General features: G+C 41.3%; 1 protein-coding gene and 1 pseudogene across 1 annotated transcript; one reads left to right on the forward strand and one right to left on the reverse strand.

The window, feature by feature from the left end:
* Positions 1–1,037: 1,037 nt before the first annotated feature.
* On the reverse strand, positions 1,038–4,444 carry LOC133918436 (uncharacterized; annotated as a pseudogene).
* Positions 4,445–8,099: 3,655 nt separating this feature from the next.
* LOC133918437 (phosphoglycerate kinase, cytosolic-like) lies at positions 8,100–13,138 on the forward strand. The gene is made up of 7 exons (XM_062362322.1): positions 8,100–8,251; positions 8,347–8,543; positions 10,918–10,995; positions 11,081–11,341; positions 11,712–12,029; positions 12,456–12,614; positions 12,706–13,138. The coding sequence occupies exons 2-7, from the start codon at positions 8,349–8,351 to the stop codon at positions 12,901–12,903; spliced, it is 1,209 nt and encodes a 402-aa protein (XP_062218306.1). The 5' UTR covers positions 8,100–8,251; positions 8,347–8,348; the 3' UTR covers positions 12,904–13,138.
* The last annotated feature ends 5,235 nt before the right edge of the window (positions 13,139–18,373 follow it).

Here is an 18,373-nt window from a genome sequence, read left to right on the forward strand (position 1 = left end):
TTTATTTCGAAAAAACTTTAATAATATTATATTTTTATTAGATATTATAACTATATTCTAATAAAAAATAATAATCAAAGTTGCACATAAAATACTGTAAAAAGTCAAAAACATAAGTAATGACTGGAGGAAGTATATACAAGACAATTAAGAAGATTTCGATCGTGTGCTTACATTGTGCAGGAGGCAATGCCAGGCATCCAAAGAGCATGACGAACAAGATGGTCCTCGCGTACATCATATCAGACCGTCACTTCGTATTGGATCGATGTTACTAGTAATTCTGAAATGTACAATGGCCTTGCGCCCTGATATATATACAGAGAGAGACGTTAAAGTTAGTATATATATATTATGTGAGATATGTTGACGAACTTGGAGGACAATTAATGCAATTTGAGATCGATCGATCTTTAAGATATATATGCTATATAATTTGGCGAATAAGCAATTAATCTTCAAGATATGTTATATAATTTGGCGAATAAACAATTAATCTTCAAGATATGTTATATAATTTGGGGAATAAACAATTAATCTTCAAGATATGTTATATAATTTTGCGAATAAACAATTAATCTTCAAGGTATATATGTTATATAATTTGGCGAATAAACAATTAATCTTCAAGGTATATATGTTATATAATTTGGCGAATAAACAATTAACGGCACCGCCTCGATCTGCAAGAAACCCGCCGCCCCTATCCTCTCTTGAGCTCTCCGACGGCACGTTGGCTGCATTTCGAGGCAGAGAAGCGGCAATTCGAGGAATCATATCGGATGTGGATTCTGCCACGGTCGTACGCATATATAATGAATTCTGCACTGAACCGATGAGCATATGAAAGAAAGAACCAAAATCATGCAAATCCATGGATCTCTGCACTAGCAAACTAGAGCCTTCAATTTACTGAGAAGCACCACTAAGGATTTAATCATGTTTAAACCCAATGTGTAGTGTACCTCCGCGACTGCACGTCTGCACCTCAGACACATGCTATATAATTGGAGAATAAACAGTTAATTATAGTGGTATATGCAAGCATGATTTATTTCGTATGTAGCGTATTACATATGTGATAGATGATCATTAGTTACATGCATGTTCAATCAGCCAGATACGTACATTAATTGATTTGAGATTGCACAATTAAAAAAAAGAATTTTTAGCAACAATCCAGAGTTCTGTTGGCCCTCCTCCGTAAAATATGCCCTCAGGTTGTTACTGGAAGGAAGAAAAATCCTGACTGCTTATACTATATGGAGCTACTTCTATTCCTACATATGCTTATACTATATTCATCAAGAGTCACCATCTCCTATGTACATGTACTATATCTGGCATCAATATTAACCACATAGCTTGAATTTGAGTTCCTTCAAATCTCCAACATATCAGCTGATCTCGTTTGTCCCTTAGATGCTTTGGCCTCCTTTACCAACATCGAGGGATTGTATGCCTTCCTTTCAATAGCATCGTTCCTGTTTCAACGCGCACCAACCCTTCCTGTGAGGCCATCGAGGAACAAAATTACGGAAATCCTTCCTTGTATTTAATGCAAGGTGCCGAGGAAACCATTCATGTAAACGATCAATTCGTCCAGTTATAGGTCAGAGGCGATAGCTTCTTCTATCCTTCTGATTACAACGCTGAGGCTATGTCCACCTTCCAGTGCTTTGACCGCTGCTCTATGAGCTTTCTTGTGCCACTTCAAAAGGTTATAAGATTGCATGACTGACCAACGAGCTCGGTTTGCCATCTGATAAGCAGTAGAGAAATATTCATGGACTACATAGGTTCATTCAGAAGTAGGTAAGAGATAACAGGAAAATAAGAAGAACCTGTGCAACAGAAAGCGGTGGGTTCAGTAGAATACACAAACTCCTGAATAAATTCTCGGTCATTTTCTCTGTCTTCTGCCTCCCCATAAACAAGTGCTTCAGCAGCAATTCCGGCAAACAGAATAATGCAGTACCTGCAATTGGACTCTCGCTTAGGAAAAGTCAAATGCTGCCCAAGAACTCCAAGTGCCAACATTCAAACATAATAACTAGTTTATGTACCTGTCAAATGCCGTACTTGATACCTCAGCAAGTTCTTTTTCCATATTTTCATCCCAGAACTGAGTCCCTGCCTGCAGAGTTATGAAATCACCCACGAGATCTCTATAACATGTGAGATCTATATGAAGGGCATAAGGTGATAAAGGCAAAAGTAGGGATGCAAGTGGGTCAACCTATGTGTAGTTGGGTCAACCACTCTTACTTCATTTGGCCTCTAAATCCAAGGAACAAATGAACTAGGAATTAGGTGGAAGTGAATGTCTAGTTAGGTGGAGTGGGTTTTGGGTCGACCCAAAAAAATAGAACTTGCGTCCCTAGGCAAAAGGGAATGGTGGCATAACTGAGATCTTTCAAAAGAAAAAGCAATGCACCACAACTACAAGTGTAAGAAAGTCCAATAATCTACTACTTAATAAGGCGAGCCAAATAAAAACAAGAGATGTGATCATGTGAACTTAAATTCATGGCAGAAAATCACAAATATTTAATGATAGTATCAAGCTTTATTCAGACTAAATTATAGAAAGAGGCACAACTTTCATCATCACATTTTCCAATACTAGTCGCTTCTGTTTTTAATTATCGGCGATATACAAATGTGACACATACAGAGAGTAGTTTGAATAAACAACAATATTGATGATAATTACTACTTGTCAGAACTTTGATAATGCACAGCAGGTTACAAATCTCACAGAACAGAAAGGGCCTCCTGCTAAAATCCATATTAAGGCCTAGCCCTGAAAAAGTGCAGTCAACTTTTCAAGTGACAGAAATTACATTGCTTCATAGGATAATAGACAGAAAACATCAAGCACAACAGATAGATAACCACAGTATCAATATTAACAAAAGTTGTACCTGGCCCTGAATGCCCATTCGTAATGCCACAAATGGATCCAATATGACTCCTCGTATAGGGCAACCCATTAGGTAGGCTACACATAAGTTCAAACGAAGTAAGGAACATTAACAAAGTAGAATCTCAGAAGTCAGACATAACACAAATTACACATTGGAAAACTTAAAGTGAAAACTACTATCATAAAAGGGGCTTCAATTATAAGAACATGGGACAACAAAAAGGTAGGAAAAGTAAAGTCATACCAGTAAGAAGATGGCCTGCTTCATCTACAAGGATTCGACGCTTGTACGGAGGCCAGAAACATGAGATTTGGGTGAGACAAGTGCCACCAAGAAAGATTGCATCAGCTGTTGCTAATGCCAATATGGCACCCAAGTTAGGCCGTACATCAATCCCTTGAGTTAGTAGATAAGACACATCTCCGAGAAATCCAATGAGAACATACGGAGAACTTCCCGACAGACCCCACTTCATTGGTGCAAGCTTTGCAGCTGAAGAAATTAATAGATAAAAAAGATTAGAGCTTTACATCATAGTGATGATAATTCACAATAGATGAAATAAAGTTCCTTTGAAACAGCTATATCAGCTTCTTGTGACTATGTTTTGCCAGAGAGTGTTGCAGTAGAGTTTTACCATTTTACAAAAAGAACAAAAAAAAAGTGCAGTATGAACATCCTGCCATGTGGTAACTGGTAACCCACTGCAATATTTGTGTAAGGAATAATACAGTAGAAGAGAGGGGATACTGTCTCAATACTCACCTTCCAACCCTGTCATCTCCTTTAGAACTGCTGGTGTCACCTCTTGGTCCTTCCAGAACTGCAACAAATGGAATGCATGTAGAGTCAATCCGAACGGCATTCTGAATGAGATGGGATCTCTATAGCACAGTAAACGTCAATTGATAAACTGTAAGCCAAATTCAAATCGTGAGGCCATTCCTTCAATCATAGTAAATCAAATAATCTCTTACACACCCATTCCACAAACAACTAATAAACTGAAGTTAATACCACGCCAAGTTCAAATTTTGGAGGCAATTTGCAATTGCATCCCAACTCACCGATGCTCTTGCACTTGCCGAAGTTAGCGAGGACCCCGCGGTCGGACAGGAACTGGTATGCCCGGCCGACGAGCCGCATGTCGTCGGCGTCGATGCAGGCGTCGAGCACCTCCCAGTCCCGCCCCGGCTGCACGGGGACCGCGACCTGCGTCGCCGCAGTTCCCGCCTCGGGCTCCACGGACTGCAGGAAGCGGAGAGCGCGGGCGAGGTCCTTGCTCCTGACGGCGTCCTCGAACTCCTGCCACTCCTTCACGGCGCCCGCCTCGTCCTCGAACTCGTGCCACTGCTTGACGGAGCCCGCGCAGAGGCGGAGGAGGGGATCGGGGCGCGGGAGGCTGCACGGTGAGGGTAGAAAGCGCTTGGGGGAGGAGGAGGTGCGGGCGGAGGCGAGGAGCGAAGGGGGAGGAGGCCGTCGCCATTGGTGCGGTCGCGGAGGCGGAGGAGAAGGGGGTTAGGTGCTCGGCTCGGCTCGGCTCTTCCTCGGCTCTTACCGTCGTCGCCGCCGGCGAGCCGATGGTTCATATGGGCCGAATTCTTTTGGGCCTCATGCTGTTAGGCTCGTCCATTGACTACTTTTTTAACTATATATTTTTAAAATAAAAATTGCAAATCTTAGACCTGTTGCCCTTGAAAAAGAGGTAGGTTTAAAAATAAAAAAAAAATTGTGTTCCAAGTTTTTTAACTCAAACAAGTACTTGTGTAATTTCTCATGGTACAAGTCATATTTTTGCCTTAAAATTTTAAAGAGCTAGAGGATATCACATAATTTTTTTCAAAAATTTTCATAACTATTGTAATTGTGTTTTGAATTTAAAAACATTTAAATGTAATATTTTTTATTTGTAAACATATCGCCCGCTTGCAAGGGCGGTATATTTCCCTTCCAATGAGGGATATGTGGCAAGAGTCTAAATTTAGATTTTTTTTTTACAAAAATGTGCACATATATTTACAATTTTTATTTAAAAAATATAAAAAATCTTTGGCAGTGTGAAGGCGGCGAACGGCCGAAGTAGCCTGAAACTGATTTCAGGCCCACAACAGCCCATCGTGTAACCGCTCCAAGTACAACAAGCACTTTGATAAAAGAAAAAGTGTACAACAAGCGAGACAAGCATGTTTGGAACACATGAAATTCACTACATAAAAAAATTATAAAAAACATTCGCATTTTAAACAAAACTCTAAAACTGGGCGTTTTCTTTTAAAATTATAATTCAACTTTGCGTGTTTCTTTATAGCTTAGAACCAATTTATGATGTCACTATTTTTGATTTGGACAAAAAAAAATCACGCTCTAAAAAAGTAAACAAGCAATCATTTTAATATTGATCTTCATTCTATTTCTCAACTTATTTTTCATATAATTTATTGAAAAAAAATACCCTCTCAGTACTAGTGGTTGTCATAGGAAGAAGTAACACCAATTTGAGAACCTTGTACATAATATCATACTTGTTTCAACTTGTGAGTACCTTCGTACTCATGCTGCTATTTCAAGTGCTACCGGTGAGGAGAAGTTGGTCTTTGGCTACTTTACGCCCGTCGAGGGTGGTGGCGGACATGAGTAGTCAACTACTCAGAGACCGTACTTTTGTGATGGAATCTAAGGGCATATGGCTCCATCCTTCTTTTATTGTATAGTCTTTAATCTTTCGCTGCATAGTTTCTTTTGTTGGTTAAGAGTTGAGTCAGTTTTTATCTCCTCTTAGCTCTCTTTTGCTGTAAATTGTAATAACTTGATAAATACTTAAGAACTTGTAATATAACTTTAATTACTTGCTCTTTCTTAAACTGTGTTGTGATGTTATATGTTGGAGAGGCATGTGTTCCGATCTTATGCACAAAACACGTGCCGAGACTGCTATGGTGGTATTATGGTTAATTATTATAGTCATGATTATGCAAATGATCGACTTAGTGATTAATTAGAATACTATCCGGATGGTTCCTTACACTTTTGAATGGCTTCAAAATCCGAATTCAGAAGGAAATGATGATTGTATAACTGACTGAGTGAGTTCCTTCTACTGAAGGGTTATTCAAATGATGATTGTTTATGTGTGTTTATTAAGAAATCTTTCACTAGATTTTATATCATCTCACTACACATGATGTAGAAGTGATAAACAATCATCTTAAGACGGAGTTTGAGATGAAATACTTAGTTAAAACTAAATTTTGCTTAAGTCTCTAACTTGAGTACATTGCATCAAATATCTCATCTAAAGCACATATGGTCATTCGATCCCTTATTATGGATAAACATCCATTCAGATTTAGAGGTGATATTAGAACCTGAAGTTTCATATCTTAGTATGATTAGAGCACTTAGATATCTTACAAATTACACTAGACTTAACTTTGTATTTGTAACCAAGTTATTGACTCGATACAACATAGCTCCAACAAAAAAATATATGATTGGCTTATAGAATATCATCAGATATCTCCAATGTACAAAGAATATTGATTTATTCTATTAGAATATCAAGACATAGTCATGGTAGGATATACTGATGCTAGTTTATTGTCAGACTAGTTCTATTTTCCTACATGTTAGTACGCCTTATGATGGAAGTTATCAAAAACAAACTCTAGTTGCTACTTCCACTTATTATTTTGAAATAATTAAATTATATACAACATCACATAAGTGTATTGCTTTGTAGAATGATTAATCATATTCCAGTATCATGTGGTATAGATTCATCAGAATATTCTATAATTATCTTTCAAGATAATACTTCTTGTATTGCTCAAATGCTAAAAGGTTATATAAAGAGAAATATCACAAAGTATATTACCACAAGATATCTTGTAAATGAAGTCCTGTGAAAAAACTAGTAGATTTATTCACTAAGTCACTGCCCACTTTAATATTTCTAAAATGCATGCGAGAACCTAAGTTAGAACCTATCTATGATATATATAGCATTCTTTTCTTTTTATGAGTTTTACTCTCTCTCTCTAGTTTTCTCGTATAAGATTTTTAATGAGGCAATAGCAATACAAGCGTATATGCCATATATTTTCTCTAAAGATTCCCCCATTGATTTTTCAAGGATTTTTTTAATGGCATATTATAATCATTTTTCTCCTCATATTTTTCTCACGTGGTTTTTTAGAGATTTCTTTATTGCACTATATACATATGACGAAATTGATTAAGAAGAAGTGTTGAGACATGATTAATTCAGACATATTGGGAAGAGATGTCTCACTAACATGTATCCCTTAATTCATGTCTGTTAGGGAGAGATGCCTCCCCAACAACACCATTTCATCTTGTATATATGTGTAACAGATATAATACAATAAATCAATAAAATTCTATACTATACTATTCACTATTTATGTTACAGAGCGTGACTCGGCACGCAACCAACTCACAACAGGGTAGAGCATGGTGGCCACACAAAAAGGCAACACCTATCATTAAAAATCTAAACACATGGGCATCAAAATTTTGCCTAACTTGACCATGGGTGGCTGTCGATGTTCTCGTTTTCGCTCGTGAAGATTGAAGAAGAAGAGAATCCGGCACTGGAAGCTGCAAACAACTTGCGCCAAAACGCTAGTCCAGCAACCTAGAAGCCCATAGGACGAGAATGAGAGGCCATCTCGGCATTTCCAACCATTGGCTTACAGAACCTTCCTCTCGTGGCTTAGTCGTGCCCCTCCCATTCTAAAACCATCTAATCTGCGCTGTCCATGCCCAATCCACGGGCCTAGAAACCCGCAATGCCTGTTACCTCTGCTCCTATACCCTGTTTGGTTTGTGACATCCCAAGGTTAATCGAAAATTTTTATCATGCATGTCTACGAATTTTGAGCAGCCAATTTAGCCGTCCTATTTTAACAAGCTGTCAAATTTTATTTTGATCACAAACTATGTACTATTATTTGAACAAAATTTTAATATTATTCCGACTTTAACTATGATCAATATTTAACTTGTTACTGCAGGCCTACAACCAAACAACCTCTGAGCCACACCCGGGCAATTCGTTCCAAACCTCTCTTCCCCGCTGCCCTCCGGGCCCTACCTTGTCCGGCCCACATGTCAGGGAAACTCCAAGGCACCCCGCCACCCCGTCCGCGAATATTCTGTCCCATCGCGAGCCCCGGAGCTCTATAAAGAAACGGATCGCCCCCGTTCGATCGCTACGCCCAGAGCTCATCGCCACCAATCTTGTCGTCGCACTCGCATTCGCACCCGAGCCGCCGCCGATTCGATCCGTTTCTTCCGCGGTGAGTCGCCCCTCCGACCGCGCGGCCGCCCCCGGATCCGTCGCCGTCTGGTTCCGAGTATTCATCTGATCCTCGCGGCGTTGGGTTTGGTGCAGGGATGGCGACCAAGCGGAGCGTGGGCACCCTAGGGGAGGCGGATCTGAGGGGGAAGAAGGTGTTCGTGCGCGCCGACCTCAACGTTCCGCTCGACGACGCCCAGAAGATCACCGACGACACCCGCATCCGCGCCTCCGTGCCCACCATCAAGTTCCTCCTCGAGAAGGGCGCCAAGGTCGTCCTCGCCAGCCATCTGGTGAGTCACCGCCCACCCTTGCACATATGTCGGCCAATGTTGACCAAGACGTAGACAGACAGTCACCCGTGACTAGCGACGCTGTCCAGACGATTTTGTACTGTGGCAGAAAATAATGCGAACAAATATATTTTCAAGTGAGATTCGAGGCATACCTTCCAAAGACAGAAATGCAACTTCAATCATCCATTGCCCTCTAGTTCATCAATCAATAATCATCATAACACAAAAGAAGCATAGCAGAGCACACACCACACACACAAGGAGACAACGCCAAGGCTGCGGGTGCTGGACCCGTGCCTGAGCTAATCGTGGCAGCTGCAACGCGGGCATAGATCTGGTGGAGGATATATAGATCCGGGGATAAGAGCCAGTACTTGCCCATGACATGGGATTTGTGGAGCGGAGGGGTGATGGTGCAGGCGCAGGTGACAGCGTAGGCACGTCAGTGGGTGATGGCTTGGGAGTGGCCATGGGCGACGGCTTGGACAAGGACACAGGCTCATGTGACCTGCGATGGTGAGGGAGCGGGTGACGGCCATGGGCGACAACTCGGATGAGGGCGCAGACATGGGGGGGCTGCAACCGGCGCCGCCACAGATGAGAGGAGAGTCGAGGGACGAGTGGGGAATGGATGGATTGGTTTAGGTTTTGTGCGGTATGAGGAATAGTTTTGGGGCCGAAATTTGGTCCCGCACGTGGCCAAAACAATCCTCCCACGTGGACTCGTCAGGCGCCAAACTCTGCATCGCCAAGACGGTCGCCCAGTCACGCGTGTAGCCAACTAGTCGCATCCAGGCACCGTCTAGATTCATTGACTAGTCCATCTTTAACCAAAGTTGATCGTTTAGATGGTCTAGCCATCTAGAGTTGCGTCCAGGCCCTAGACTGGACGTTGAGGCTTCGACTAGCGACTAATCATCGTCTAGCGTCTAGACGATCGTCTACCCGAGCATTGCTGTCCGCCCAATCTTTGCTTTGTGTACTGAGATGCCTTGGTCTGCATGATTGGGTGAATGCGATGTGTTTATGTGCGATCACGGTGCGAAGGTTTGGAATTAATTTGAAATTTAAATCAGTGGTTATTATGAGAAATATTGTTTAGGTACGGATGTGCTATGATCTTGAGGCAAAGGTGGACCATTTTTTATTTTAGAATTAGTTTTGTCTTTGTGGATGTGTGGTTAGTCTGCAGCTCTTCATGTTTTTAACTGACTAATTGTAGCTCATTTACTGTTAGATCAGTGTTATGGGGTAGAGGTCACTTTCCCTTGTCTTTGCAGATTCAGTTCTGAACGAGTGGCTGCATATTGTGACGATGATAATTGACGATAGAATTCATTTTGCATAGATTTTTGTTTTCTAATTTGACAGTTGTTACGGTTTAATAGCCATGAATGAACATTGTTACTGTGCTGAATTTTATGCATGGACAATAGCTGCATCTACACTGCAAGGGGATTGAAATGCAAGGATGCCTCTCCAACCTGTCCTGCATTTTCCTGTTTACTTCACAGAGCTAGTTGTTTCTTTCTGTTTGATCAGAGCCCAAAATGAACTGATGATTTGTTTAGTGTTCTGATTTTGTGCTTGGCCACAATTCTGGTTCGGGGGTAGTTAGCGGGTGTACGAGTACTATACCTCTGTCCCTTCATATTAAGGATCAACATGATCCAACAGGGATTCTTGTGATGTGGCCCTGATTTCTCAATAACTGTAATAAGTTGAATTGTCATCATGGAGGGTGGACCTTTAGGTTTCTACATTATAAATTAAGTACATTGTTTATTCATTGATAGGTACGTAGGGCATTTGTCTTCACTGTTGCTTTCAGCCATGCAAGTTTTCTTTTCTATAGCTGATCATCGAATGCTGGTTTAAAACTAAAATATACCCTTTATGTGGTAGATAAGTTCTTTTAGCTGGAACCATTAGCATTCCATCAATTTTTGTCCTGCTGTGAATATCATTTCATGATTGGGGAGCATGAAAAAGAAATGGCATTTAGTCCATCAGATGGAATGATAGTATATCTGGAATCCGATAAGTGATGTACAAAAACCAACAACATATTTACGTGAGACCTTGTACCCTTTGCAGTTTCCACCATTATAATTTTCAGCCGAATGTACTGATCTTAGGAATATTTAAACTAAAACAGTTATTGGACAAGTAATTGTTTCACTTCTAATTGATTTCATACGGATGATTTGTTTGACTTGATTGAAACATGTGTGTACTCTACTAATATTAAATAGTCTTTGTGCTTATGATGAAACATGGCGAAAATTTTATGTTGAAATGTAGCAACAAGTGTGATTTTGATTTTCTGCCTTTTCTTGTTCTTATGTTGTGTTTTTGTTGTAATTTCCAGGGCCGTCCAAAAGGTGTCACCCCGAAGTACAGTTTGAAGCCTCTTGTTCCACGCTTATCTGAGCTCCTTGGAGTCAATGTATGCTATGATTTGACATTAGCTCATTATTATTTTTGTTCTCTTTTAACTAGGCCAAGAGGTGCTCTTATATGTGCATAAATAGGTTGTGATGGCCAATGATTGCATTGGTGAGGAAGTTGAGAAATTGGCTGCTGCTTTGCCTGAAGGCGGAGTCCTACTCCTAGAGAATGTTAGATTCTACAAGGAGGAAGAAAAGAATGATCCAGAATTTGCTAAGAAGCTAGCATCTATTGCTGACCTTTATGTAAATGATGCTTTCGGCACGGCACACAGAGCTCATGCTTCAACAGAGGGAGTTACCAAGTTTCTGAAGCCTGCTGTTGCTGGCTTCCTCATGCAGAAGGTATTGCTGACATGAAATCTCAACCCTTCTCATGATCTGCTTTAATCTATTTCTCCCGTAATACTTATTTCCTGCTGTTATAGGACGGGATTAATATACATTGTTTACCTCAATCGATTTATACTTGCTATGTTCCTTTATAGTTGCAAACAATCAATCTAACATAAATCATTTGCATATAGTTTGACAGAACAAAAGTTTTGGAGTAATGCGTCGTTTGCATTTTGAATACATGTTTATTTTGTATTCTTCAAATGATACCCTATATGTTTTTCTTTCAAGAATTCTAGGATCAAGTTTTTCATAATAAAAATGTAAGGCTTAATTAATAATTTTAATTAGGTTCAACTAATGGTTTTAATTATCCCAGGAACTTGACTATCTTGTTGGAGCTGTTGCCAACCCAAAGAAACCGTTTGCTGCCATTGTTGGTGGATCCAAGGTCTCAACTAAGATTGGGGTCATTGAGTCTCTGCTGGCAAAGGTTGATATCCTCATCCTTGGTGGTGGCATGATCTACACATTTTACAAAGCACAAGGATATGCTGTTGGAAAATCTCTTGTGGAGGAAGACAAACTTGAACTTGCAACCTCGCTCATTGAAAAGGCGAAAGCGAAGGGTGTTTCTCTCTTGCTTCCCACTGATATTGTGGTAGCTGACAAGTTTGCAGCAGATGCTGAAAGCAAGGTTTGTTCATTTACACAGCTACATCTTGGATGGTACATGCAAAAAATATGTTATGTTCTGGAATCAGTTGCAGAAACTGTTTGATAATCATTGTGCAACTTACACTGTGCACTAAAGTAGATAAACTAGGTGTTTTGGGAAAGAAATGACTGGAAATATTATCTTACCTTACCTACAAGCAGTCCAGGTGTGGTGGTAGAGTCTGGAAGCCTGGTGTATTTTTCTATCATGCATGTCATTTCAGCTTCCATTGATAATATTCCCTTAAAAGCTTGAAGCAGATCATACATTTAATACTGCTACATAAGAACAGCTCAATGTGAATAGAAACATGGCATGCTAACTTACACTATAATTTCATCTTCCAGCATTGGAAGCACATTTATCTTCTGCTATCTTTGATGCTTACTCAAACATCTTTTACAGATTGTTCCTGCCAGTTCTATCCCCGATGATTGGATGGGTCTTGATGTTGGCCCTGATGCCATCAAAACTTTCAATGAAGTGTTGGATACCACCCAGACTATTATTTGGAACGGTCCTATGGGAGTGTTTGAGTTTGATAAGTTTGCAGCAGGCACTGAGGTTTATCTTACATTCCATCCATTGCTCTGTCCTTGTCATCTTTTTGTTTGTTTGTTTGTTCTGGTATCTGAGTACAATTGTCATTCTTCAGGCAATTGCCAAGAAGTTGGCTGAGCTTACAAGTGCAAAGGGTGTCACTAGCATTATCGGTGGTGGTGACTCTGTTGCTGCTGTTGAGAAGGCTGGGCTTGCTGACAAGATGAGCCACATTTCAACTGGTGGTGGTGCGAGTTTGGAGTTGTTGGAAGGCAAGCCGCTCCCGGGTGTTCTTGCCCTTGACGACGCCTAGGCTACTGGTGCTAATTCAGCTAGTCCGGCAATGTCATTTTGTTTCGGACCATGGTGTAACGTTGCCAAGTTATTGCTCTATGGACTTGAGATAGGCTTGTCATCAAGTTTTGCTAGATGAGTCATGAATAAGTTTTGACTTCCTCGCTGCGAGTGAAGTGATCGGAATTTGGAACTAACGAACTCCCATGTATGTGTATGATATTCTGTTTCAGTTTGCATCCCTGTGATTGTCATTGCCGTTCTTCCTGCTGGTATTGCAAGATGAGTTGCCGATAAGGTTTTCGTATGGTCTGAGTTAATTTCCCTCAATGTTCTTCTGGAGTGATAACTGCATGTAAATCTAGACAAGAAAACTTGGCTCTCATTCACAGGAAAAAAAAACTTGCCTCACATTTTTGACGAGGTCTATGTTTTTTTTTTTCATGAACACGTAGTAGAGCTGTGCGTCATTATATTAAGAAGAAATAACCTAATTTATAAAGGAAATTAGATTTAAAAACCTTAATAAGCACAATTTTGTAACCTGCAGAGTCCAGCACTCTGTGTAAGACAAGGAAGAAAGAAATAAATCCTAGACCCCCTAATCAACCGGATGATAAAGGTTCGGTTAAGCAGCATACAATCAAGCTACATGCATATCAAACGATGCAACTTCGCAGCAACAAAAATCCAGCTAGCATCTCGACCAGAACAACCCTATAGACGGGGTTCTGGGATGTCGGAGCATGTCCATGGCCGCGAAGCGTCGAAATGGTGTAGGACAGCCTCACTGAACAGGAGGATCGGGCAAAGGAGCAGACACCAACGGAGGATGGAATACTCTATAAGGAGATCTGCCAGATACAATGACAAAGGCATAGGGATTATCTGAAACGATACCTTCAGAAAGGAAGCAGTCAAGAGACCGTCATTGCTCGTCTAGGAAGCCGAACAGAGTTTTCACTCAGAGAGATCTCACGGGGGAACTTTGACACGGCGCCTCTGGGAAGGTAATGATGCCCACGAGCGTCACCACCGGTGGCAGTGGCATGGCACCAGCCAGGGCTTTCGCCCACAAATCCCCACTACAATGGAACCCAAGAACTCAAGGCTCGATGGGTCGACCAGACCAACACCTGTAAGGGAGCAGTACACAGCACAACGACACGACGACCCGAGCAATGCATCCAGCAACTAGAGATGACCGAAGCCTGCAAGGATGCACATCATGGCCGCTGGGTTGCAATAACAAAGGGCAGCCACTACACGGAGCACCTGGATCGGCGAGCAATTGGCCAAATGTCAGTTGCCACCTGTACGGTGTGCCATGACCAGCCAAAGGCCAAGCAAGGACAGCCAAGTAGCAGCCTTATTGGCGACAGAGCCGACAAGACGGCGACCAAGCCACTGCCAGCATCCGAGCAGCCACGCAGAGCCCATAGCTCCACCATCGGAGCCGAGGAATATCAAACCAGCAGCAAGAGGTGAGCGGACGCGCGGGCCTCCGCGCGGATCCGATCAGAAGGGTAGATCCGATGATGAACAACATAGATCCAACCAGAGCAGCAACCAAAACTGACGGATCCACCTGGCACGAACGCATCGAACAACAGGGGCAGGGGGAGGGAGGGGAGGTGGGAAGGGGGAAAGAGAGGGGGGAGAGGGAGAGAGGAGGGGGTAGCCGTCGCCACCGTTGCCGGCCAGCCTTGGTAGCGGCGGCCTTGTTGGATCCGGACGGGAGAGCCAAGTGGTGGTAGCGGGGAACCCCCGAGTCGCCTCAGGAGCGAGATGTCTCGGGGTCAGGAGAGCCAGTGGTCCCACGAGGTGTATGTTGTATGCATTCATTCGTTATACATAACTTTGGCTGTTATACAATTTCCACTTGCAAAGTGCTTTATTCTCATTGAGCTTAACTTTACTTTTGTTTTCTCTGCATGTTCCATTCTTCCTTCATGGTAGTTGATATTTTTATTTTCCTTGCTTTTGACTTTTGAAAGGTACGCCTTTAGACATAATTTTCCAACTATTTGTCCCACCAAAATCGAACTTTGCCATCATCTTCAGTCAACTTCTACGCTTGCCCTTTTCGAATGCAGAATCCAGATAGTTGGAGCTGCCTAACCTGTAAACAAATGGGGAACTCTTTGGATGAAATAATAATCTGTATAAATCACAAAGTAAATAAGGCCACTGGAGTTAAACAAATAAACGATGGTTGCTATATGTATAGTATATTTTGCAAACTCCATAAATCCACGACTTCTACATGATTTAGACGACCAACACGAACTATTGGTGAATTTTACGAGAAGAAGCTTTCTGAGTTGTGATTGAGCTCAGCTTGCAAAACAAACCAGCTTGGCCTCTTCCATGGAATGTGCGCGTTATCGTGATTGAACAGGGAGCCTAAAGGAGTAGCATGATGCGTGTCGCTGTTAAGCACAAACACCAGAATCTTTTTAAATGTTATTTTAGTGAATGCAGTCTGAATTGCATGGTCTTTTGGGAGCAAGGAATCTAATTAATCATGAACATGTATGTATTAGGTCAACCTGCACCTCATTTTAGTTTCCTCCTGCAGCATATATACTGTTCTCACGATAGTATACATCTACCTTATCAATTCATTAATGTGGAAATTACCTGTCATTTTTCGCCATATCCGTTTCATGTGTGCAAATTTATGTATGTACTATTTGACTGAATGTGCATTGTTTTTGCCTGTTATATGGCATAATAATAATGTATATTTTCATTTGGACACGGTACTCGTACAGTCGTACGCAATAGTTGTTATTATCTGTAAGGTTTTGTCAGTGCCGAGATTTTATAAATTGCAGGCTTATTTTCTTTTGTGGAACTTACATTGCATGGTTCATTACACAGCCAAAACTGTGTCCTTTTCTCTCCACTATACAATTATTTTATCAGAATTTGGAACTCTAAACGGTATTGTTAAATCATGAATAAAATCTTGTTGTATTTACTACAAGCATCTAGTTTCTTTGCAGAAGCTAACAGTTTACATAAATACAGCACTGCACATCTTGAGTTTTGTAGAATTGTAACAAGGTTTCGGTTTAGGAAATGAATGTAGCAAAGTTAGGGAGAAATTTACCAGATTTTCTGCACAAAGTGATTTCAGGAGGACAACAAGACGAACAGCAGCTGGGTGTAGCTGCTTGAGCAAGTGAGAATTCGATGCAAAACTGAACTAGATTCACATCTGTAATTCATGCATAGAACTGCGCAAAACTCAAAACATTAGCAAAGTAAACTCTAGCAGTTCTAATAAAAGGAGGCACTATGAAACCACTCGAGGAAATAGAAATACCATAATGAAACAAGATCTACTAAACAAAGGAAATTATTGGATAAACAGTAAGAGATTAGCAAATATATCTACTTCTCATGCATATTCATTGACACAAGAATCAAGACAGCCAAAACTCTTTCAGATCTTTTGATGGTGGTGAGAGAGTGAAGCTGCAACATGATCTGATGGAGCCACATACCATCGGCTCACTAAGAAACCTTGCAAGAACACCAAAATTCCATGGCTCCAACCAAACTCACACCTCTTCTAGCATCAAACTGTCTATAGTTGCACTACCAACGCACCGATTCGGTCCGTGTTCGTTGATCAGATCATGCTGGCAGCTTCAATCTCTCACACCAGCAAAACCGAGCAGCCTGTTGGCCTGTTCTTGCAAGCAACCGGGGAAGACATGCCAAGAACTGGTGATAGTCTCATGATAGCAATAGGCAAAAGGAGAGGAGAAGAGAGTGAGTGAGTGAGAGAGAGAGAGAGAGAGAGAGAGAGAGAGAGAGAGAGAGAGAGAGACAAAACGGCTTGAGGTGTGTGTGTGTGTGCACGGTGCTGGTGGTTGCAAGCATGGTCCCTCTCTTGTCGCTCACTGCTCGTGACACGGCCGTTTTGACCTCGCAGCTGCCTCTGCTGTATGTGTGTAAGTTTGTTGTGTTTTGTGTGCACTGTCCTTGCTTCCTCAGGGTGTTGGCAGACAGACGGTACTGACCATATTATCTGCATTTTGAGTGCTGACATAATATCTTCTGGTATAGTACTGATCAATTAGCAATAGCTGAAAATCAGGCTGAACTAATAGTGTTCTTGATTTTTTTTTCTTTAGGCAAAAGGCCACACTCCAGTTTCATTAAGGAAGCTTGATAAGTCTACAAGTTTTGAATTTGTAAAAGTAAAAGAAAATGTAGGGTTCTAACTGAGGTGCAGAAATACTGGGTTGTCTGGGTTATGTAAATGATTCACATGCACTATTATTCATTATTATGGAACTCTGCAAGTGTTAGCTCATCATTATTTTTTGAGACTCACAAGTCTTGAAACAGTAACTTGGTGCAGCACCGAACGAAGGATATCTTATAAGAGACCATGTTTTGACTTCTCGAGGAATTGTTCTTCAGAGTAACATGCAGATGTAACACCAATCAGGGTGGTGTTTACAACTCTATATTTTTCAGACCAGTGTAGTTTTTGCAATCTTGGACATCTACAAACAGGAAAGATATATCTGCTAATGACAGAACAGAGCGGTGCATGAAACTAATCATCTGATTATTTATTTTAACGCGAGGAACTAATCATCTGATTCTGATTCTGACGGGCGATAATTTCAGTGAGCTGGATTCATTGGACTGACAATGATGACCAAACTACCCAACACGGAGCAGTTAACAGAGATGTTTACAGTTATTTGTGCTGATGGGCCAGCAACAGAAAATGGCCTATGGGAACAACAGTCCAGTTCAAGGATCTGAATAGACTGAAACCCTGATTTTTTTTAGAGAACCTCAACAACCCTAAATGCTTTCAAAGCAGTGGCATCGATTCTAAAAAATAAAAAAAAATGTGGCATGGCATGTTGCCTTGTTGGTATGGATGGGATCATATGACATACCTCAGTAAGGATCGGCATCCTGTTGGTATTGGCAAGTCTCAGTTAAGAACTTGAGTAAATTCAAATGTGCTCTCAAATCATACAATGCTCATATGAACAATTCCAAGTATTAGCATCAGTTAATTGTTGAGCCACAGTAAACACCAGATGCGCGAACCATATGACATAAGACGATTCACGCCATGAGATGCAAGGAACGAGCTCTCCAAGGATTGTGCCCCCAAACATCTGAGACCCAAGAACACACGGCTTACATCGGAGCCAGAGCTGGGGTATCTGTGGTCTGAAATTCTGAAGTCTGTAGTATTCAGGGTCTGCAAGCTGGGGAGCTTACTTTTTGCCCATTTATTCATCTTTTTTACTTCGTGATCATGCTTAGTCAATCAGATTGTTGATGCATCATATCACTCATGAGTGATGCCATTCAACATCTCATCTACCATGCTTCTGTATGAACTGAATTTTTGCTCCCTGATTCACTGCTCTTCACACTCTTATTACTTTTCTCCTTTGTGAAAAAAAAAACCCATGCCCTTCTCACTCGATGGCCAT

The sequence above is a fragment of the Phragmites australis genome, chromosome 5, assembly GCF_958298935.1.
Source record: "Phragmites australis chromosome 5, lpPhrAust1.1, whole genome shotgun sequence".
In the NCBI taxonomy this organism is placed as follows: domain Eukaryota; kingdom Viridiplantae; phylum Streptophyta; class Magnoliopsida; order Poales; family Poaceae; genus Phragmites; species Phragmites australis.

What these genes read in the sequence shown, in the direction of transcription:
- LOC133918437 (XM_062362322.1), top strand. Translation starts at nt 8,349, where the DNA reads ATGGCGACCAAGCGGAGCGTGGGCACCCTAGGGGAGGCGGATCTGAGG. An exon ending in CTGAGCTCCTTGGAGTCAAT is followed by an intron (nt 10,996 to 11,080) that starts GTATGCTATGAT and finishes GTGCATAAATAG; the next exon opens with GTTGTGATGGCCAATGATTG. An exon ending in AGTTTGCAGCAGGCACTGAG is followed by an intron (nt 12,615 to 12,705) that starts GTTTATCTTACA and finishes GTCATTCTTCAG; the next exon opens with GCAATTGCCAAGAAGTTGGC.